General features: G+C 43.3%; 1 protein-coding gene across 1 annotated transcript in view; it reads right to left on the bottom strand.

Annotated features, from left to right (window-relative positions):
• LOC126161410 (apolipoprotein D-like) overlaps window positions 1-25,321 on the bottom strand; it is a 70,539-nt gene that overhangs the window by 8,784 nt on the left and 36,434 nt on the right. Inside the window, exons 2-3 of the mRNA XM_049917198.1 lie at window positions 22,417-22,542; window positions 7,143-7,273 (exon numbers count right to left, since the gene is read on the bottom strand). Of these exons, the coding sequence (XP_049773155.1) occupies window positions 7,143-7,273; window positions 22,417-22,536 (251 nt within the window). The 5' untranslated portion in view covers window positions 22,537-22,542. The remainder of the gene's footprint in view (window positions 1-7,142; window positions 7,274-22,416; window positions 22,543-25,321) is intronic.

The following is a 25,321-nucleotide window of genomic DNA, read 5'->3' on the forward strand; positions in this document are numbered from 1 at the left end:
AACTTAGAATTACTTAAACGTAACTAACCTAAGAACATCACACACATCCATGCCCGAGGCAGGATTCGAACCTGCGACCGTAGCGGTCGCTCGGCTCCAGACTGTAGCGCCTAGAACGACACGGTCACTCCGACCGGCCCACTATCTTCTCTGGCTTCGGTTCTTGAGAACGAATGGGCTACCTTCTCTCCAGGGACACTGAGGCATCTCATCAAAAGTGTCTCCAGCAGAATTCAAGCCATCATAAAGGCGAAGGGTGGACACACTACATATTAATGCCCACAAACTGGTGCACGGATACTTTTGATCAGACAGTGTATGTTTGTAATATATCTTCTATGCATAAGGCTCCATTTACCGTATCGTTACAGCGTTAACAAATCTTGCTCTCTGACGAACAATATACATCGGAATTGCGCATTTTGCGAGATTTTGCCAAGTATTTTGTTTCCAAAATACGTTAATACCGTAGTACGATTTCTAGAGAAGGGAAAATCTGTCGAATGCTCAATTCCTCAAAGACTGCCGGACTGGTAATGGTTGACCTTGTAGCTTGACTGACACGTTCTCCCTTGCCTATATCTATTTACGATTATTTCATACAGTGGTAAGACAGAATACGTGATCAAAAGTATCCGTACACCTCCAAAAACATTCGTTTTTCTTATTAGGTGCATTGTGCGGCCACCTACTACCAGGTACTCCATATCAGCGACCTCAGTTGTCATTCGACATCGCGAGAGAGCAGTACGGGGCGCTCCACAGATCTCAGAGTCTTCGAACGTGGTCAGACGATTGGGTATCACTTGTGTCACACGCGAGATTTCCACACTCCTAAACAACCCTAGGTCCACTATTTGCGATGTAGTAGCGAAGTGGAAACGTGAAGGGACACGTACAGCACAAAAGCGTACAGGCTGACCTCGTCTGTTGACTGACAAGAGACCGTCGACAGTTGAAGAGGGTAGTAATGTGTCATAGGTAGACATCTATCCAGACCACCACACAGGAATTCCAAACTGCATCAGGATCCACTGCAAGTATTACGACAGTTAGGCGGGGGGGGGGGGGGGGGGGTGAGAAAACTTGGATTTCACGATCGAGCGGCTGCTCACAAGCCAAACATCACGCCGGTAAATGCCAAACGACGCTTCTCTTGGTGTAAGGAGCGTAAACATTGGACGATTAAACCTTGGAAAAACGTTATGTGGAGTGACGAATCACGGTACACAATGTGGTGGTCCGATGGTAGGGTGTGGGTATGGCGAATGCCCGGTGAACGTCATCTGCCAGAGTGTGTAGTGCGAACAGTAAAATTCGGAGGCGGTGGTGTTACGGTGTGGTCGTGTTTTTCATGGAGGGGGCTTGCACACCTTGTTGTTTTGCGTTGCACTATCACAGCACAGGCCTAGATTGATGTTTTGAGCACCTTCTTCCTTCCCACTGTTGAATAGCAATTGGGCGATGGCGATTGCATCTTTCAACACAATCGAGCACCTATTCATGAAGCACGGCCTATGGCGGAGTGATTACACGACAATAACATCCCTGTAATCGAGTGGCCTGCACAGAGTTCTGACCTGAATGCCATAGAACACCTTTGGGATATTTTGGAACACCGACTTTGATTCAGCACTCACGAACCGACATCGATACCTCTGCTCCGTGCAGCAGTCCGTGAAGAATGGGCTGCCATTCCCCAAGAAACCTTCCAGCGTCTGATTGAACGTATGTCTGGTAGAGTGGAAGCTTTTATCAAGGCTAAGGGTGGCACTATACTGAATTCCAGCATTACCGATGGAGGGCGCCACGAACTTGCAAATCATTTTCAGCCACGTGTCCGAATACTTTTGATCACGTAGTGAGCACATATAAGAGGCACAAGTCGACACTCCGGGAGGGAAAGTTCCTAGCGTTATTTAAAATCCAGCAGTTATTCACGAAACGTTTTGAGCGTGTAGGACAATCATTTATGTAGGTGTCACTTTTGCATTTGTTTGCAACGAAGGCTATTTTAAAATTACATTTAAAGCCTTATTTAGTCATTTATTGAGATAGTGTGAACATCATTTCAGAATATCACGTACCATTTCGTAGCTTGGTATCTACATGTCTGCGAGATTTTTGTCAGTTGTGTATTTGCCTTTGTGTGTCCAAGTATACGTTCAGATTACTCCAAATTCAATAATTTTCTTCCATAAACCTTCCGTTCTTTGCACTCTCCGTAAGGTCCAAAATTTGAGTATCTCACAAACTTTTCTGAAATTTGCTATAGGGAGTAATAGAATAACAGTTCGACAAGCCGAAATTGTTCTTCCTATGAGGCACTCGTACGATTCTTCTCTTCAATAAATTTGAACGAAATATTCTCCCGCACTTAAAAGGATGCACTTCACACACTTTCTGGCTAAGTAATTTCTTCACCTTAAGATTATGAGAGAACAGTATGATGGAGAAGTGGTTAATGCACTTCTCCATGAGACAGCTTTGACTCCGCCAAGATAGCCGTTCTTAGATTTCTACAAGAGCAAGTGTATGAATGTTGGGTGGATTCACATTTCGCCTTGGGTGTCACTTTATTTATTGCCCAGTGCTTAGAGAAGGCGTGGAACTGTTTAGATAATGTTGCTTTACAAACTGTTTCGAATCTTAGACAAGCTGGTGTGTCACTGTCAGTCAAGAGATATGGGAAGAATTTAGAAGACCGTGTAAGTGTTGGAAGGCGTCGTTTCGTTACGATAACGAAACAGTCAAGTAAAAATCGCAATATGACAGGAACCCACGTGGCCCCATTTCTTCCAGCTGTCAGATCACGAGAACAAGCTTCACAGATATCACTGTAAGGAGTCACCTGTTAGACCTCCGCAGAGTAAAAACAAACACAGTATGTCGTATGAATATTCATATACCGCCTACCCACCTATATCCATCAGTAAGGTTCTTTTGTGGCAGTATTCAGTATTGATTTGACTCCTAGTGGTGAAAAAACAAATATAACTGCCATTACGAGATCGATGTGGGAGAGCTAGTGGCTACGCAGATCGTCCAATCCAGTGGTAGGCAAGCTCATCCCTGCAGCCCACTATTGGGCGTTCCACTTTCATGGTTGACGGTAAGCAGTAGGGGATTTAAAAACATTTTCAGTAGGTCTTCATAGAAAAGTGATACGAGTGTTTGGTAAATGACATATAAGTTTAATATGTGGGCAACGACGGCTTAATCTATGCATTGTTAAAAAAACTTTTAAAAATGTTTGTAGTAAAATCCAACCAAATTTCACCCGAAGATGCGATTCGTTATCGCGAAACCGGATGTAGCTTGATTTCACAATAAACCAGGATCAGCAGCTACAAGAAGACTATATTTTTTGGGAGATTTTACCATAAAATTTTTGTTAAATTTTTAACTACGACTATTAGCTGCTCTAACTTGTTGTAACTATACTTTATAATTTTTTATAAAAAGAAGTTAATCTCCTACCTTATAAATCACCATTACCATGGAGTTGGTGGGCTGTAGGAAAAATTTACTACAAATAGAGATAAAAAGGTGATCAATAAGTAAAAAGGGTTGATTAGCCCTGCCCTAATCCAAAGGTACAAGAAATAGTTTTTAGGTGTTCTTGTTCAGAGGAAACACATTTTAATATGTATCGTGGAGTAAACCCATTCATTCTTTTCATTTTCAAATTTGTGGAAAAGCGCAAATCTAAGTACGCAATGCTACATCCTGCAACTACGTCTACCTGCACTACAGATACGACTGGCGGGTTGCCTAATCGGAGGTCCTTCTCTAGGCTCTACAACATAGGCTGGATTGTAGCTCAATTTAGCCCTCTGCCAGTCACGTGTTTGTCTGAACACTGAGCAAGTGACAGTCCTCCAAGCCTGTGCTTAAGGGGGCGTCTGGCCACAGACAGACCAGTTCCAACTGCAGCGCCATCAATCCAACAACAGAGGATCGGCACACCAGTAGCTCAACGAGCAGCCAGCAGTCGCTACTGGAGCCATCGCCTCCACCGACCCCGGCTTCACTAGAGACAGTATACGCCAATTTGACCTTACTTTGCGACTGTGTCAAGTAAGGACATCAATAGAAGATACCCGACCGGACGTAGAATAAGCCAAGTGCCGTAAATCTTCACTTACTAAAGAAAAGTCGGTCTAGGAAGACTATGTATTTGTGTTTTCTTCAGACTTTCTTCGAACTGGGCCCTGCAGACATTTAACCCTGGGTTATTCCATTTTCTGTGTCTTGAATTAAAAGTCTTTTATTTGTACTACCTGGGAATCACTATCCGCATGTGTGGACTCCTTCCAGTCATTACAAGCCCTATCAATGATTATGATGATGATGATGTTTAGTGAGTGGTGCACTCAACCACGCGGTTATCAGCGCCTGTACAAGTTCCCAGCCTTTGCTAGGTCCAAAGTCGCCACTTTCATGAATGATGAGGACAACACAAACACCCAGTCATCTCGAGGCAGGTGAAAATCCCTGACCCACAAACCCTATCAAATTACCACAATAATACAACCCACACTGACACAAACCCAGATGCTGAAGACGTGTAACTGAAGATGAAGTTCTTAGCCTTGTAACGAGTTGTTCAAAATTAGAACGTTGTTATTTATTTGTAATTTCTGCTACCAGCCACTTTTTTTGGTTTATGTTTAATCTAACGTTAATAATATTATTTATGGTGTAGAACTTGTTGACTTTATTTACAGACGTGACAGAAGTCATGGGATACCTCGTAATATCATGGACTAAACATGTCTTTGGAAATCCCCTGCAGAAATATTAAGCCATGCTGTGTCAATAGCCGTCCATAATTGCGAATGTGTGGTGGGTGCAGGATTTTGTCTACGAACACTCCTCTCGAATCATGTCGGGCGATCTAGGTTGCCAAATCATTCGCTCCAGTTATCCTGAGTGTTCTTCAAATCAATCACTAACAATTGTGGCCCACTGACATGACACATTGTCATTCATAATGGTTCAAATGGCTCTGAGCACTATGGGACTTATCTTCTGAGGTCATCAGTCCCCTAGAACTTAGAACTACTTAAACCTAACTAACCTAAGGACATCACACACATCCATGCCCGAGGCAGGATTCGAACCTGCGACCGTAGCGGTCGAGCTGTTCCAGACTGTAGCGCCTAGAACCCCTCGGCCACTCTGGCTGGCATCATTCATAAAAATTGAACTCCATCGAAGGCTGCAGACGATCTTCAAGTAGCCAAACATAACCTCTTTCAGTCTGTTGTACCAGAGGACCCAGTCCGTTCCATGTAAACACAGCACACACTAGCTTGCACAGTACCTCCTTGATGACTTGGGTCCATGGGTTCGTGGGGTCTGCGCCACACTCGAACCCCACCATCAGCTCTTACCAAATGAAATCGAGACTCATCTGACCAGGACATGGTTTTCCAGTTGTCTAGGATCCAATCAATATGGTCACGAGCCAGTAGAGATGTCGTGCCATTAGCAATGGTACTGGCATCAGTCGTCTGCTCCCACACTTGTTAACGCCAAATTTTGCAGCACTGTCCTCACGGATACGTTCGTCGTCAGTTTTACATTGATTTCTGCTGTTATTTCACCGGCTGGTCCCAGATGATGTTCGAGTCCTCCCTCGGGCATGGATGTGCGTGTTTGTCCGTAGGATAATTTAGGTTAAGCAGTGTGTAAGCTTAGGGACTGATGACCTTAGCAGTTAGGTCCCATAAGATTTCACACACATTTTTTTGGTTATTCCACGCCGAGTTGCTTGTCTGTTAGCACTGACAAATCTACACAAACGCCGCTGCTTTCGGTCGTTAAATAAAGGCCGTCGACCACTGCGTTGTTCGTGGTGAGAGGTAAATGTCTGAAATTTGGTATTTTCGGCACACTCTTGTTACAGTGTATCTCATAATATTGAATTCCCTAATACTTTCCGAAATGGAATGTCCTATGCGTCTAGCTCCAACTACCATCCCGCATTCAATGTCTGTTAATTCGCGTCGTGTGGCCATAATCACGTCGGAAACCTTTTCATATGAATCACCCAAAAACAAATAGCTGCTCCAATGCACTGCCCTTTAATACATTGTGTGCGCAATACTACCGCCATCTGTGTGTTTGTGTATCGCCATCCCATTACTTTTGTCCCCTCAGGGTACTATTGTACCTAAAACAGAAAATTACTGGTTCCAAAGTAAAAATCACCCTTAACTTGCATTAGTGACATCCATATGCGTTGAACATTCACACATGACGGCAAATAACAATTTGCTGAGTCTAGCATTTCCGGTAGTAACAGCTCTCCGTTACTGAGTTAACGTTAGACTCACCTGTAATTGTCCAGGGAAAGCACCGGCGGGGAATTCGAAGCAGGGGTATTGGGAGAGGCGGTGCAATATATGTACAGCACTCGTATTCCAGAAGAGCATGATTCATCTCTCCTTCTGGCCAACCAGATTTCTGTTTTCCACGATTTTCGAAATCCATTACAGCAAAAGCTAGGCTAGTTCCTTTACAAATGGAGATAGCCGTTATTATTCCATCTCGTGTCCCATCTTGCTTGTGTTGCGCTAAAAAGGTCGTCGAAGGAAAGGCAAACCGAAATTTTTGTCCTTTCTACCTGGCTATTCCCATATACGAATCCAGTTGCGGCCCACCCAAGTCGGTACGGCGCGAAATGATACTGTACGTGTATGACGTCGAGCAATTCAGCAGGCTAACTTGCTTTCAGATCATTGATTACAATGTTAACCAAACTTTCACGACCAGTGGGACGCTATCGAGCGCCAGACCTGTGGTTACAAACTACTGGCTCGTAATTTGCGAGAGCAATCCGTGATCTTATTTAAGGTCTTGACTTCTAGGTCATTAGAGACCGAAGGATGGGTGAAGATAGGTGTGTTTCAACGAATCGTCTTGCCAAGCAGTTTACGGAAATAAAAGAAAACGCAAATGAAGAAGACTAATTGGACACGAACCCAGTTATTCTAGATTAGATTCTGCACTTCGAACCCAAACTAAAATAGGTGTATAAGTTGTGGTTATATTTTGTTTGGTTCTGTATCAAGCTGAAAACAAAAAGTGAAATCTTCGTAATTTTTTGTGAACCTGGCGATGCGCGCACTCACACGAGGTTAGTCATGGTGTTGTTCACCCCGACGACGCCGTTGCCCTCGTCCGTGTATTCGGCAGTGACGCAGTTGCCGCCCAGCTCGAATACTGCGAAGTAGCGCTCCTGCTCGTACCACTTGCCCAGGTACTGTGAACAGAACAATAGCAGTCACCACCTGCTTCTACATACACTCATCCTCATAAATTAAGGATAATTGCAGAACGTGGTGCCACACAACGTGGCACTACACAAAACTGGCGCTAATAGCACAGGCACATAGGGAACACATACGACACAGATCTGTAAGTCCACGGTATTGGTGGTAAGTTGAGAAAACCTTCCCGAAACACATGTGCTACAAAACGCCACTGTTCCCTGCGCATGTACCCCGACATCAATATGGGATATATCACCATGCACACGTTCACAGACCGCACAACGGGTTTTCATACTCTGGATCAGGTAGTCGAGCAGCTGCTGGGGTATAGCTTCCCATTCTTGCACCAGTGCCTGTCAGAGCTCCTGAAGTGTCCTAGGGGTTTGAAGAAGTGCAGCGATACGTCGACCGAGAGCATCCCACACGTGCTCGATGGGGTTTAGATCTGGAGAACAGGCAGGCCACTCCATTCGCCTGATATCTTCTATTTCAACGTACTCCTGTACGATAGCAGCTCAGTGAGGCCGTGCATTATCATCCACCAGGAAGAAGGTGGGACCCACTATACCCCTGAAAAGGCGGACATACTAGTGCAAAATGACGTCCCGATACACCTGACCTGTTACAGTTCCTCTGTCAAAGACATGCAGGGGTGTACGTGCACCAATCATAATCCCACCCCACACCATGAAACCACGACCTCTATACATGTCCCTTCCAAGGACATTAAGGGGTTGGTATCTGGTTCCTGGTTCACGCCAGTTGAAAACCCGGCGAGAATCACTGTTCAGACTATACCTGGACTCGTCCATGAACATAACCTGGGACCACAGTTCCAATGACCATGTACTGTGTTCTGGACACCAGACTTTATGGGCTCTCCTGTCACCAGGGGTCAGTGAAATGCACCTTGCAGTTCTCCGGGCGAATAAACCATGTCTGTTCAGTCGTCTGTAGACTGTGTGTCTGGAGACAACTGTTCCAGTGGCTGCGGTAAGGTCCCGAGCAAGGCTACCTGCAGTACTCCGTGGCCGTCTGCGGGCACTGATGGTGAGATATAGGTTTTCTTGTGGGGTTTTACACCGTGGACGTCCCGTACTGTAGCGCTTGGATACATTTCCTGTCTGCTGGAATCGTTGCCATAATCTTGAGATCACACTTTGTGGCACACGGAGGGCTCATGCTATGACCTGCTGTGTTCGACCAGCCTCCAGTCGCCCTAGTATTCTACTCCTCATAACGTTATCAATATTTGTTCTTTGAGCCATTTTAAACACACAGTCACGATTAGCATGTCTGAAAACGTCTGCACCGTACTCTGACATACACCAACACACCTCTGCGTATGTGGACTGCTGCCAGCGCCACCGTGCAAAGCATGCTCATTAGCCGAGGTGATTTAAACCCGCAAACCGCCCACCAGAGCGTTGTTTCACTATGTATCAGCATTATCCTTAGTTTAAGAGCATGAGTGTACTATATTGCCAGCCAGCGCAGGACAGTGGCTGACTAAAATGTGTATGTCTCATCAACTAACAACACTGCGTTACTACATCGCACTTCCTGTAAATCAAGTGGGTGAGCGAAAATTGTATTACGGTGAATGTGTCCTAAAGTATTTAAGTCTAAGGCCGATATCGAGTTAACTCGCCTGAAACAGTCAGTCATTACAAAATATGGAACGCCCCTTCAATTCGCCGCTGACACTATTATCCTTGGCTCTTCGCAGTGTCACTTTCCATGTCTGAAGCTGCATCTTCACCCACCATTCACCATTGCTTTCGCCGCTGCAAACATATGCTTGTTGTCTTTTTCACCATCATCTGTGTTACAATAGCAGTTATCGACTGTCATCTATTTGTCGGCTCCCTCATCGCCTGCATCGTTGTCCATGTCGTGGTCGGCATCACCATACGCCTTCAGAAGTCACCGTTCCCCGTGTTTGCAGCTACAACCGCGTGAGTATTCCTCAGAAGACTTTATCGCTTTATCTTGTCGTCTGTCACAGCATACAGCCATGACCTCCATCACATCAAGACTAGGCTGTACCTACCAGTACTCGACTCCCAAGATTACATGATATCTCGCCACAGAGGACACGAGACTTCTTTCAATACAAAGGGACTCCTGGTCACGGCGCAGTTGTGTTTGGACCATGCACCTTACTCTGTGACAAGACTCATCAAATTGGATCAACTCAGAGAGACAGATCAGCAGCATACTCCTGACGCGTGCTTGTGTAAATATTTTGTACATCAGATTTGACAGAAAGGAATGGAGGTAGATGCTGAAAATCTGTGTATTTGTGTAGTATAACCAGTCAATGGTGACAGCCATAGTGAAGAACCATTTGAGGGAAACGTGAATGCGTACATGTATGCGCTCTGCACAAAACATCTCTTCGGGCTGTTTCCCGTGACTCTGCACATTTTCGTCGTTTTTGCTATCCGTGTCTATTCAACTGCTCGCTCACTACAACTACGTTGATCGATTTCTACGGAACTTTTCACAACGGAATGGCGCAGTTCAGGGTATAAACAAATAAATTGTTGAACCAGGAGATTATGGCTGTCCGCTTCACAGCGTCTAACATGAAATTGAATTCACTATCAAACTGCTCAACCCGCGATTCGATGAGTCAGGCCTTGTGATGCGGACATCTGTCTAACTGGAAGATATTGTCGCCATCACCTAAGATACGAATCATTAAGAGATGCTGGTGGCTGGCAATAATATACTTTCTAAAAGCCGAAGTCGCACCTGTATCGTCGGGACCGTCTGTATTAACACGATGCTCAGCTTCACCAGGGTCATCTCATCACGATGCTCAGCTGCGCCAGGGTCATCTCAACTTTAAACAGAGGAGATTGAACATATGTCAACAATTTCTTTTGCATTTTGGACGGTGATAGGTTCCTTAACAACATTGTGACAGGTGGTAAAAGTGGTTCAGCATTTTGACCGCCTACACAAGAGAGCAGGAATGGAGTTCCCCCAGAAAGGACCACAGGTGACAAGAGTCCAAGACCATGCCCTTAAAAGGCAAAGTCATGCTCACAGTGTTCTGGGATGTTCAAGGTGTAGTACAATTGGAATTAATCCCTGAAGGCATCACCCTAAACTCTGCAAGGCAATACGAAACCTTCGGGAAACTGAAAGCATGAATTCGAAGGGTTCGCCGACACATGGAGCGGCCTCTCCTCCTGCTTGGAAATGCTAGACCGCTCACGAGCGCTGTAACGTCTGCAACAACCCTACTCCTTGGGTTTACTGTCAGCGATCATCCTTCACACAGCCCCTAATTGGCCCCAACAGATGTGCCCGATTGTAGGCAAGTCCGAATATCGTGCTGGCCAGGGAAGTTGCTGCACATCTTGCCGAGTATGTTAAGTTTCACAGGCAATGTGTGGGCGAACATTATCCTGTCGAACAACACACCACCTTCCTGATGCAATAACGACAAAAGAACTGGTCTAACAACAATCTGCACCTACGGAGCGCTGATTAGCATCCCACCCAGAAGCACCAAAGGTGAACGAGCAGCTTGTCGCCCCCCAGACCATAAAGCCTCGGGTGGGGCCAATGTGTCTTGGACGAATGCACTCTACGATAAAACTCTCACTAGGTCTACGTCGTGCACGCAAACTACCATCAATTGCTTGCAGGAAGAATCTGCTTTCGTCACCGAAGACCACGGCGCGCCACCCCATCTTCCAGGTGATCCACCATTGGAGCCGTGTACGTGGATGCTGTGGCGTGAGTGGAAGACAAGCTAGTCCCAGGGCTAATAACCAATTCGCTAAAGTTCGTGTTGACACGTGTTATCTGTGCTGTGGTAGTTGTACTATCTGCCACTGCTCCCCTTATAATACGACGATCATGACGGGCATGTGTGCTGCGTGGACATCCAGAACCACGTCTACGGTTGAAAGAATGTTCACGTGACCACAGATACCAGGATCGTTGAACGTATGACGCAGCACGTCCAACTTCTGTGACAAGTCTCTGAAAGGACCATTCCGCCACGCGGAAGTCAGCAATTTGGCCCCTTTCAAACTCTCTCAGTTGGCTAGCATGAGTTCATCTCCGTTGCACGGTAGATTCACACGTTTGCGCCACACTGAGCTTTCTGGCTGTGGGCATTCAGTCAAGGTTTAAACACAGCTGGCGCTCAGGTAGCTATGCAACTACGCTATCTGTTGGTGGACGACGCTGAAACTATTACAATTGAAGAAACTCTTATCATCACGTCTACTATCCCTCAAGTGGCACATGGGATCATCAGACCGAAATCGACGTCGTAATTTTTTCTGGCAGTGTATGTATTTAATAACGTGTGTTTAAACCAACAACAAAAATAAGTTCTAGTCAAATAATTTAACTTAAGATTCAATGTTCACAAACTGATGTATACTTATACACTATCAAACATGGACACTATATGTTGTTGTGAGTTTCGTTTCTTTTTGTAGTTAGTTCGGAGTATTAAAAACTCATAAACTAAATTAAGAACGAGGGAGTGCCTCCGAACTTTTTATGTGAAAAGTTTTAAGGCTTCTTAAATAAGAGAAACTGTATTAACATTCTACATCTTTACTCTTCAATAATTATTTCTCAACACAGTCACCCTGGCGACGAATGCAATTTACCTAGCGAGAGACCAGTTTGTTAACACCATGCATGTAGAATGTTTGACTTTGTTGAAGGAGCCACAACCTCACCTCTGCTAACAAGGCTCCATCACAACCAACAACTCTTACGGAACTACGTGAACGGGTCGAGCAGGCAGTATTCGTCGTCTGTAATAGACTGCATACCAGAGTTAATGCCTGTACTGCCACTCATGGAGACTACACCACCTACTAATATGGGTGTTTCGGCACGGGCCCATACTTGGTACCTCAGAATCGCTTGTGCTGTTGATCTGTAAATGCAGTATTTCATTTACTTCATATGCACTGTTGCGACAATGAATCGTGAGTGAATTGGAGACCTATAAAAGGGTCTACTATTTTTTCCCCGGTAGTATATAATGCATAAACGTTAGGCGGAGAAACTTGACTTAGGCCACGGTCTAATACTCATAAAACAAATTTCACCAAAAATAAAACACCTGTTTCAACAGGAATTCGTATAACATTAGAGCACTCACTGTACTGAGATGTCTTCCACTAACATGAACGTTGGAGCTGGAAAACTTCACTTGAAACTGTATGGAAACTTAAACTGTTTTAAAGCGTGAGTGCACATAACGGTTTATCACTTTCTGCGAGTAAAATACATCCCACTATGTGTAACGAACAACGGCCGACCTCCGAGATAATTTATTCCCCTGGGAAAGTGGTATCCTAGAGCGAGTCTCATAGCGCCCCAGCGGTTTACTACTAAGAGACTGTGGCTTCCTATTGGAGTTGGGTTGTTATTTTCAGGGACTGATAATAAAACAGTGGTAACGTTGTCTTGAGTTAGGGTACTGTTGTCGCACCCACTAATTACTGAAGCACTAAAGTACTTAGTGGTCTTATTCCGTTGCACATATTACAAAGTGATAAGAAAGCTGTTTACTATATCTCGCTTGACAAATGGCGACTGGACAATAGAGTAATCTTTACCGTGTATAAAGTAGTTGCAAATACACGCACACGTAGATGGGGTAACAAACAGAGCCTATTTATTAGAGGCAGAAATTTAACAGCCGAAAAGGTGTGCAGTTTATTGAATCTTCTGAAAATCTCAGAGAAATTTTCAATCAAAGGAAGAAGTATTTTTCAGTTGTAGTAAATATATTTGTTTTGAATTTCCACATTTCATTTTTAGATGCAGTCATCAGTCTACAACGACATACAAGATTCCATTACACTCTATTTAAACGTTCAATTGTTGTACTATAATCATTACAAAAATATTAATTTGCAGTTCATGAGGGTTCAAAAATAGGGTAATGTAAATATGAAACACAGATATGGCGAAATTCATCTCGCTCTGTTCGTCCCTGAGACACAGAGCGACGTGAACAGAGGCGCTCAGGTTGATGCCGTATTTCTTGACTTCTGTAAGGCATTCGAGACAGTTCCACTCTCCTACTTAGTGAACAATTATTATTTAGGTAAAAATGAATTTCTAATAGACTTCGTTTTTAAACTGGATTAAAAAGTATGAAATAATTTCTCGTAACCCCTACAGACAGTCCTGAAAATTTGTGATTGTGAATTATTAATAGCCATGAAAATACTTGGAAGGTTTAAAACAAAAAATGCGACATACAATACTCAGAAGGTCGAATATTCATACATCAATTAGAAAGTAGTATAACAGTAACGAGGTGAACTATCCATGCATCAGTTACGTGTAGCATGCACTCCATGTTTTTCGTTTACATTCTTACAGGTGTCTTCGTAGTTATTAAAAATTCTCAATAACAAGTTCTCAGGATTAGTTGTATTGTGTTAGGCATCTGTCTGGGGCTCGGACAAATTATTTCATACTTTTTTTTGCCCTGTTTAGATACATAGTGCATTGTAAGTTCGTCATTACTTAGATAATTATTTTCTATTTCAAATCTTGTGTACGTGTGTATGTGAAGCAATTAAGCAGTTTTCAAGCATTTTGATGAGATTACAACATGAACAGTTGTTAAATTTCAGGTTTATGTCAGTTTCTCAGCACCTGACTCATCCATAATATAACGTCCTCCTACGCATATCTCTCGAAGTGGCCGCCGAGGTAAAACTCAGAGAGATTCGAAGTAGCCGTTCTTCCCTCAAACCGTTCGTGGCTGGAACAGGAAAATGGGGAAATGGCAGTGATAGTCGAAGTACCTTCCGCGACACGTTAGACTAGAAAGTGACTTAATATTGCATTGTCATCGTATTCTGAGCTGTATTGAAAATTTCTAGCTGTTCGGGAAATAATACTGATAACTAAAGTACCCTCCGCCATACTCCAGACAAGAAAGAGAGATAATATTGTATTGCTGTCAAGGTCTGAGCTACTTTTAAAATTTCAAGTCTCCAGCTCATCGGGAAGTTATTTTAACAACAACTGCAAAATTTGTACCGAACAGACAGACAGACAAGAAAGCGGCCTAACAAAAACGTGGTAAAGTACAAGATTACAGGGCATGGAATCAGATTTTCGTGTATTTAGGCCTTTCTTGCGGACAGAACTCAACACACCGTTCTCAACAGCACAAAATCGAGAGATGTAAAGGTAATTTCGGGAGTACTCCAAGGGAGCGTTATACGGCCGTTAGCGCTAACGATTGATGGGGGATGCTGAAGGCTCAGTGAGGCTCTTTAGGGACGATTTTGTTGTCTTCAGGAAGGTAGAGAGTAGCCAAAGAAAGACCTCCAGGGAACCAACAATTGGCGCAGGGACTGGAAGTAAACCTTGAACGTAAGTAAATTTACCGCGAACAAATATGCAAAGAGATGAACTACAGTTAGATTACATTATTGGCGACAAGTCACTAGAGACTGTCATCATCATAAAATGCAAAGCAGAATCCGGAACGACAGAAAGTCGAATGATCAAGTAAAACAATTTGTAGGAAATGCTCATACAAGGTTGAGATTCGTTGCAAGAGTCTTAATAATTCATAAACGAAATAAGTAGATTACGAAACATTGTTGAGTATCGTCCATTAGTACGTCGCTCTTATCGAGCTGGTCCAGGAGGATCCAACGATGAGCAGTGCCTTTCGTCGCGAGATCATTTGGTCGACACGACAGTGTCACGGACACGATCAACAAATTACACCGACACAGAGTACAAGAAAAGTGTTGTACATCACGGAGAGGTTTACTGTTGAAATTGCGAAAGCAGATGTTACACGGAGCGTGTGGCAACCTGTTTCTTCCTCTCACTAATATCTCGCGAAGTGGCCACTACGAGAAAGTCAGAGAAAACAGAGCTCAAATGGAGGTTCGTTGAAAGTGGTTCTTTCCACGTACCGTTCATTAGGGAGGAAAAGTAATGCTACCAGAAGTACCCTCCACGACACACCGTAAGGTGCTTTGCGAGGTATGGATCTACTAATAGATGCATAAATACTAATACATCATTAGAAAAGTATATGAGTCGCCTCAAGATACCAGTGAAACATTGCTCAAGTGAAAACAGACAAAATCGCAATGCCTGTTAGCTGTGCATCGGGGAAATTAACAAATCGTTGTCACAGAACATTCTGAAACAGGATCTGCATTTTTATCCTTAGAAATTTTCCGTTGTGCACGAGATAACTCTCCCGTAGTAACCTGCGTGGTTCATCTCTACCGGTGGTTTCTGAACGAGGGGATACCAGGAGTTAAGAATCCTCAGGTTCTAATTGATTTAAGTGAGGCCAGTATGGGCCTCTCAGTGTTGTATGAACTCATAGAACACGAGTCTTTACTCATCAGAAAATGTAGTACACGGCCACTATGCAATGTAACACTGGTATCAGGACAGTTGTCTAAATGTGTTATTTAATTAACATGTTTCAGGGAGACACGGTCCCATTATCAAGTGCTACAAGAAAGGAAAGCACAAATCGCTATTTCCCATGTGAAAGAAATGGTCTATATTGTCCATATAGCACTACATCCCTTAAAAGCATTACGTCATTTGGCACACTCCAGAATTAGCAATCAGTAAATATGCACTACCAAACATGTAAAACTCTCCATTGCATATCATGGTTGATTGATGATGCTTAGCACACTCACAGAGGTCTGTCTACTGCCCAATGAAAGCCAGTTGTCAATCACCTACCAAAGACTGTTACATATGACGCAGCTGTCGACTCAAAGATGTTCAAACGTTGGTATGTCTATGTCAAGGCAACACCTCAATATAATCTTACACCCATGTTACAGTGTTTTAACACATTGGGACATGCAGAAATAAAGCTAAAGATATTTCAGATAAATTTGACAGCAGTGTAACATAACAAATTCAAGATGTCTCCGATGCTTCCTAATGAATGGTATTTGCTACCGTCAATGAACTTTTCTCTTTCTTGTTATGTTCTGTGAACCTTCCTGAAAAAATTATTCTTGTATGACCCCCTCATCTCACGATCATTCATATACTCCCCTTTTCTCATCCGATTTTCACCCCTTATGGTCTTTCGTTTCATTTGCTCCAGTTTGTTATCCATCTGGAATCCAATGTTAACATCTTTGTTGTTAAATAACATCGACAGTTTACGTGAGATGATTTCCCAGTACGACCTGACCCTATATTTTTGCGAATTTAACTCGTTTTTTATGTTAGCCATTGAGAACCCACGAAATCTAGATCTCACATGAAATCTTCTTTATTTGGATGGATTACTATCTTCGCAAACAATCTACCTATCTTAGGATCAAGAAATATTCTTGATTAGTGCTAGTGCAATTATGGCTTCAAACATCGTTAAAATATTTCTAAAAATATCAACATCCATGCTAGATATAACTAAAAACACCGCTTCTTCGTTAGGACCAATGTAATTGAAGAATGGTATTAAACAGAGGTGTTACGCTGTTAAAACTGGGTAACTCACATAATCAGTGTTTACATCAGAGTCAGATAATAATTTTAACAGCATAACGCCTTTATTTTGTGACCCTCGTTCAATTGCACTGGCCTCGAACGATGAAAAGCTGTTTTTAACTCTATGTATGGATATTGACATTTTAAGAAACATTTTCACAATGTGATCATAATGGCACCAACGCTAATCGAGAATATTTTGTGACCTGAACATGGCTATATTGTTAGCCGAAACTAGTAATCCATCCGAATAAATAAGATTATGTGCGATCTTGACTTCATGAGTTTTCAGTCCCTAACTAAATAAAATATTTACAACAGGTCTCATCTCTCCTGGTTGACAATTTCAACAAACTTGGCATCTCGTTTTTTTCGTTTCCTTGTGTTTGGTGCACAATCAGAGAGTCAATTTAATTTTGGCCATCCTGTACTGATGATTAAGAAAGTAAGGAACGGACGAAGCAGAGTGATAATGAGGCTGGAATATGCGTATAGTTGTGCTGAAAATGTGAATTATTTGGCGAATACAGGGTGAGTTACCGGGTGGTGTGAATGAATTTTTCGGTTTAATGGCGTACGATCAGAATGCTCCAAAATAATGAAGGGGGATGCAGGAAGATTGTATTTATAATGTCCTGTCAAGAACAAAATCATTAGTGGCGGAGCGCAAGTTGGGACAGGACGAGGATGGAAAAGATAATCAGTCATATCCTTGTTCAAAGAAACCGTCATGGGATTCACACTAATCGGTTAAAGTTAACAACGGAAGAAAACTAAACAGGGATGACCCGGCGGAGATTTGCACCACACCACTCCCGAAAGCGACTGTAAATCTTTACCACTGCGCCACCTTGCTGAGTAATACCAGGAAGAGTAGTAGATGTGGGAAGTTAGTGAGTTGGCACACATTACACGTTGCAGAGGCATCAAATGTAGGAGGGAAAGAGGAATATTCCTCTGTCGTGATTGTCAAGGTTGTTTCACAATTTAAGAGGAGCCGATATTTCTTTGAAGCATGCGTCTTCGCAAGCATAAAAATCTGAAATCACACATTGTGATGACTACCTCTAATGCTCCTACCACTAACAGCAATGTTGGATTTAAGTAGATGTAAATAACATTAAAACAAAATTCGTCAACCGTTCTCACAGCTTAACTTTTGCCACTACCTCTCCCCTTCCTTCCAAATTTCACAGCAGCTTTCCTGCATACCTTGCGGTCGTGGTACTCCTGAAAGAAAAGTTTCAAATCAGTGCACACTGCTGCAGAGCAAGGCTGTACCGAGGACATGGTGAGGCAGGTCGCCATCAACGTATCAGGCACAGACCACAAAAATAACACGAAGGAAAGAGGGTTTTAGAATCAACCAGGTGTGCTATGTGTCGTCTCCTGCCCTTCTTGATCCTGTCTTCTATCTACAAGGGTAAGCCTTCCCCTGCGACTGTAAATGCATGCCGTTGCCGCATATCATTACATTCCAATCAGCGTCATATAGATATGGCTGCTATGGAAAAATATCTACCGCTAACATTGCTGCCAGCAGTGCTCGATCATGTTTGACAAGGGAGTCCTTGCAGATATTTCGCTTGGCTACTGTCGGCTAGCAGTTGTTGAAAGTAATACGCTTTTTGACCGGAGGCTTCCAGTTTTTGCTGGCTTCTGAAACTGAGGACTGGATTGAGGTTGTTAAAGCTAGTGTTTCAACGTATTTTACAAAGGAAAAAGTGAAACGAAATACGCAAGGCTTCCCGTTTGGCGTTCCCTTTTTTCAAAGTGTGGGTTTTATTTATTTATTTTGCGTATGGCAATACAGCGACAATATTTTATATAAGTACAACAATATGTAAATGAAATGTATAAAACAAAACAATGTGTAAACAGTACATGAGTCAAAAACAAGCAATAGCACAAAAAGATAAAGTACAAACACTCAAGACAGAATAACTACACGTTAAAAGCTTGGAAAGTCTGACTAGAAACTCATTCATATATTTAAAGCTCAATATCTAGATTGCACAGCCAATCCAAAGCAGAGGGTTTCACATATATAACCTCTGAGACAGGTCTGGCGTATCTTCTTAAGGGGCATTCCTCAATAATATGGCGGACGTTCTGTTCTGGTGCTCCACAGTCACAGGCTGGTGAGTCGCATAGACCCCTCATGTACTTGTATGCATTTCATCTTGCATGGCCCGTTCTGATACGGTTTAATATAGTCCAGGTACATCTCTTCAGGTCAAAGCCCGGTAATTTGAGAGTAGGATCTTGGATACCTTGTTTATTAATTCCAGAATCATTCCAAAAGTGCAGCCATTGCTCCTTGATGTCAGGTTGATGTTCTTGTGTATTAACCCATATAGGCTTCCGTGACTTAAAGCGGGTCGATGGTATTTCGTTCAAAACATCATGGATTGGTAGATTCTGTGGGTAATCTGTGTTATGAATTTTTGACCACTCTCTTGCTGCTGCTTGTTGCCTTTTCAATTGTGGAGGTGGGATATTGCTTAGAGTATGCAGCCAAGGGACTGGGGTGGATTTAATAGTGCCCGTTATTATCCTCCATTCACTCGTTCAACTGGACGTCGATTTTCTTAGTAAGAATGCTCGAATGCCAGACAGCAGAGCAATAACGTCGACCGGCAACAGAAAGCGCAGTGAAGTATCTACCGGAGCGCCTTCTGCGTCCGACCTTTAATAGGCAATGCTCAGATCTAGAAGGCTCCATGTGGTGCAAACGTGTGAAGCAAGCAGGCCACGGAGACGCACTCGTACTTCCTACAGCCAACTGAGCGAGTCTGAAAGGGGTCAAATAGCGGCCTTCCGAGGGGCAGGATGGCCCTTTCGCAGAATTGACACAAGTTGAGCGTGTTTGGTCAGTTGTGCAACGACGCTGGTATCGGTGGACAAGATTCTGGACTTCTACGCAACACAGATTCCCGCCAGGATTGTTGTGTTTAAGGGCAATACTGGCAAATCTTGCAGCTACCGCAGCTCAGGTAAGAAGGCTTGTGAGCATAGACGTGTCAAAACTAACTTTTGCGAACCGGTTATTAGCACTGGGACTTTGGACATTCACACCTCTAGCCCGCCTTCCACTCACGCCAGAACATTGACGTACACGGCTAGATTGGTGCCGTCACAGGATCACTTGGAAGGGTGTTTCAGTATAGTATACCTGGTACCTCAGAACCACTTGTGCTATTGATCCGCAAATTTGATCATTTATGCACTATTGCAACAATAAATCTTGAGAAAATTGGAAACTTCCAAAAGGCTGTATTAATTTTTTCCGGCAGAGTGGCTTTGACTATACTTATGGCACTGTCAGTGACTGCAACATCTTATGAAAGCTGTTTTGTGAAATTAAAGTTAACTATGGGCGTGAGCAGACGATCAGGTTTAGCTATCTTGTCGATAGATTACGATACAACTGCTAAACTGGAATCAATAGCGTAATCAATTTGTTTCGTTCAAATCAGGCGAATGGTAAGTAAAATTATAATAACACGAGCGCAGTTTTTTTTTCAAGATTCGATCGGGCGCGTAGCTAAAACCACAATAAAAATACGATGAAGATTTGCGTCTGTCTGTTCCGCAGTGTCTCAAATATGTCCGTCAATCGTGTCACCTTGCACTTTTCATTTCTTCGTGTATAGTGAGTAAGTAAATATGCCTCAGACAAGAGAGTCTCCCATCAAGTGTGAAATGTGTGCTGTCATTGGATTTCTTCCTGCTGAGACGTTTCTCCTGTTTCCCTGCAGGCCACATAATCTAACTGTCATACATTACAGCAAAATAACATTGAAGAGGAACGTATATGATGCTGGGAAAGAAACGAGTGTCATTCGATGATCTTGTACAGCGAGTGCATCAGGCTATTCGAGAAAATCGTCTACGAAGGACAATTCAGAACAAGCGAAGAAGAATGTTGCCACCAGGCACTGTCCTTCATGACAACGTTCGGCCGCACAGTGCATTTGCAACAGAAACGCTCCTGCAGCCTTTGTTGTTGGGTAGTGTTTGATCACCCACCATACAGCCTGGGTTTGGCTCCCTCCGATTTTCATCTCTTTGCTAACTTGAACTGCTGGCTGTGAGGACGCCGTTATGGGGCAGACAACGAGCTGCAGACCATCGTAGAGAATTGATGGAAAGCACAATCGGGTGCCTTGTATCATGAGGATATTGGAAAGTTGGTACTCCACTTTGAGAAACGTTTAAGCCGTACGGGCGACTATGTAGACAAGTAGACGGAAAATTTAGTCTAATATTGCTAATAATACATTTTTTATTTGCGCTGTGGTTTCCGTTTCGCGACCGTTCAGCGCTTTAAAAAAAAAGCAGCCCTTGTAATAAAATTGCTTAAGAGGCATATTTTCTCAACGTCCTCTTTCTTTCATTGCTGTCTTTTATTTTTAGTCAGTAATTTATACACTATTAATAATTTATGAGGAATAAACTAAATCTGTTCTTTATCATAAATCGCACTAAACCCAACGCACATTAGTTGCCACATCCTATCTGGGAAAGTCAGCCCAAAGCGGCTAAACACCTCTTTAAGCTGACTTTTCCAGATGTGATTTGTTGTACTATAACGTGCTGCATTCCTACAGGACGTTAATTTTGTACTGTTTATATCATTGGAAGGAGAAACCGCATTGGTCGTATTTTTTTGTTTTATTATCCGCAAAATCGATTTTCGGTCACTTAGCGACCATCCTCAGTGCTGTAATATACAATTAAAATTGGTAATCACTGCTATCAACAAGCTTAGAACGATCACATGTGATCATGTAATTGTATATTACAGCACTGAGGATAGTCACTAAGTGACCGAAAATCGATTTTGCGGATAATAAAACAAAAAAATACGACCAATGCGGTTCTCCTTCCAATTATATCCATTATCTGGTCGTGGTGCACGGAACACTCCATGGAGTCGCCAATCAATGTTTATATTATGTTAAGCCTTGTGATGCCAATTGAGGAGCTACTCGACCTGATGATAGCGGCTCCTGTCAAAGAAAACCAAACCATCATAACGACCGGGAGAGCGGTGTGCTGACCGCACGCCCCTCGTATCCGCATCCTCAGCTGAAGATGACACGGCGGTCGGATGGTCCTGATGAGCCACTTGTGGCCTGAGTACGGAGTGCTTTTATATCACGTTAAGCAAATATCTTGAAGTGCTTATTTATCATTCTGCACAGTACATAGCAAAATGATGTTAATGCTCTAGGAAATTGTACTCGATAATGGTGTGAAAACCAAGATGTAGATTCTAAATTACTTACAACAACGACATATTTAATTTGTTGCCGTCAATATTTTATATCAAGTTTTAATTGTTCAATAGTGCTTCACATTACTATACGTGCAGCTGGTACAAAATTATAGAATTCGGTAAACGTCTGTAGAAAAAAATGCAGAAAGATAGTTTTATAGGGAACGGGAGGTGTGGTATTTCTGACAGGAGCACAGGATAACCTCAGTATGGCTCTGCAGCGCAGGGTGAAAATTCATCCTTTTATTACAGTAACTTGTTTCAGAGCTAATGCATGACACTCCTGTAGTCTCCAGGCTACGTGTACAGCTCGTGGTGTGCAGTGAGACTCACCCTCTCGACGCTGAAGTTGTGCTCCACCTCGACGTCTGGACAGGGCCCCAGCCCCGGCACCTGCCCCACTGCGGGAGACGCCGCCAGCCACGCCGCCAACACTAATGCCGGCAGGAACATCGCTAACTGCAACACGTCAACATTGCACGTGTTGTTACCAAAGCAACGGGTGCATCTGAACTTTAGCCGGTGCTACAGCTGCGTTTTCGTCGTGGCATGGATGTATAAAATTTGTAGACAGGCACCGAAAGAATTAATCTTTCTGCGCAACACCTAATTAGATCAGCAATTATGGGATAGGTTCCATGAATTCTGTTTAACAATTTTCGCCTGTCCTATCCATATAATGATAGGTAGTATGAATTTTACCTAACAATTTTCATCCATCCTATCCAGCTAATTGGGTAAGATATATACTATGTGATCGAAAGTAACCGGACCCTCCCAAAAACACACATTTTTCGTATTAGATGCATGGTGGTGCCACCTACTGTCATGTACTCCATATCAGCAACCTCAGTAGTCATTAGACATTGTGAGAGGGCAGAATGGGGCGCTCCGCGGAACTCACGGACTTCGAACAAGGTCCGGTGATTAGATGTCACTTGTGTCATACATCTGTACGCGACATTTCCTCACTCCTAAACATCCCTAGGTCCACTATTTCCGCTGTGATAGTGAAGTGGAAACGTGAAGGGATACGTACAGCCCAAAAGCGTACAGGCTGACCTCGTCTGTTGACTGACAGAGACTGCCGACAACTGAAGAGGGTCGCAATGTGTAATAGGCAGACATCTGTCCAGACCATCACACAGGAATTCCAAACTGCATTAGGGTCCACTTCAAGTACTGTTACAGTTATGCGGGAGATGAGAGAACTTGGATTTCATGGTCGAGCGGCTGCTTATAAGCCACACATCGCGCCGGTAAATGTCAAACGACGCCTCACTTGATGTAAGGGGCGTAAACATTGGACGATTGAACAGTTGAAAAATGTTGTGTGGAGTAACGAACCACGGTACACAATGTGGCGATCCGATGGCAGGGTGTGGGTATGACGAACAGCCGATGAACGTTATCTGCCAGCGTGTGTAGTGCCAACAGTAAAATTCGGAGGTTGTGGTGTTATGGTGTGGTCTTGTTTTTCATGGAGGGGGCTTGGACACCTTGTTGTTTTGCGTGGCACTATCACAGCACAGGCCTACACTGATGTTTTAGCACCTTCTTGCTTCCCACTGTTGAAGAGCAATTCGGGGATGGCGACTGCATCTTTCAACACGATCAAGCACCTGTTCATAATGCACGGCCTGTGGTGGAGTGGTTACACGACAATAACATCCCGGTAATGGGGTGGCCTGCACAGAGTCCAGGCCTGAATCCTATAGAAAACCTTTGGGATGTTTTGCAACGCCAACTTCGTGCCATGCCTCACCGAGTGACATCGATACCCCTCCTCAGTGCAGCACTCCTTGAAGAATGGTCTGCAGTTCCCCAAGAAACCTTTCAACATCTGATTGAACGTATGACTGTGAGAGTGCAAGCTGTCATTAAGGCTAAGGGTAGGCCAATACCATATTGAATATCAGCATTACCGATGGAGGGCGCCACGAACTTGTAATTCATTTTCAGCCAGGTGTCCGGATACTTTTGATTATGTAGTGGAGGTCGCGCTGGACACGGTGGCCGATGCCCAGTGACCATTTTTCGTCCAAAGCGCCGGGCAAGTTCGTTCGTTTCTTGAGAAGGGGATTCCCACAAGCGTTTGCCAACTTTCTGCCGGTCGGCGATGACAGAATCGACGCGCACGCTTGGCAATCTTTCTCAAAAGTTTATAGAAACTATGCAGCAAAAAAATTTCATTTTTGCTTTACTTTCAGCTTTATATGTAACGTTTGATATTATGTACCCATCATTTCGTTAATGGTCATACTTACCGTGATATTTACGCTGTACGATATTCTAAAATGTTTGCTATGAAAAATAGGGGTCGCTATGATTTTGCGTTTGGTGCATATTACATAATATGTTGCGTCTGAAATTTATCTAAGATATTGAGTATTTCTTTAGACTTCGTTGGAGGTCTCTGTCTGTTACCAATCTCGTAAAAATTGATCTGACATAGAGAGGTCATTTGCGTTCGAGACGCACCACCTGTAAAACCAGAGTCAAAATCCACAACATTCCTCATATTCTATTAACGGTTTCAGATACCGAAATGAGATTTTGGCAAATGATAGCATACAAAGAGGACCGTATTTTGCCATTTGCTTGCTATGTGAAACTTCATTGTCTACTGTTTATTCCACTAGCTACCTACTTTTCCAATGAAAGAATGTAATTTGTTAAAGGCCATCGATAGCTGCAGAAACGAGAAGTGCTATGGGTTTTGGAACAACAAAAGCGAAGTCATTACAAAATGGTTCAAATGGCTCTGAGCACTATGGGACTTAACACCTGAGGTCATCAGTCCCCTAGAACTTAGAACTGCCTAAACCTAACTAACCTAAGGACGTCACACACATCCATGCCCGAGGCAGGATGGGAACCTGCGACCGCAGCGGTCGCGCGGTTCCAGACTGTAGCGCCTAGAACTGCTCGGCCACTCCGGCTGGCGAAGTCATTACACTTTTATTTTGTACCGAGGAGGTGCTTTTCCATAAGATGCTGATCCTAATTGTCCTCAGTTCCTAAATTAATAAACTTAATAAACTACTGCCTTTTCATAAGATGCTGGCCCTACTTTTCCTCAGTTTAAACTTAATAAACCAATGTTTCAGTATTCTATTGCAATTTTGCGTCTATGCAACATGTTACTGAGGTGATACCATGAAAATTCCGCTGAGTTTTGGCAAAAGAAGCAAATTTTAATATTGCAATAAGAGTAATGTGTAGGTTTTACTCAAAT

Source organism: Schistocerca cancellata, chromosome 1, assembly GCF_023864275.1.
Source record: "Schistocerca cancellata isolate TAMUIC-IGC-003103 chromosome 1, iqSchCanc2.1, whole genome shotgun sequence".
Classification (NCBI taxonomy): Eukaryota; Metazoa; Arthropoda; class Insecta; order Orthoptera; family Acrididae; genus Schistocerca; species Schistocerca cancellata.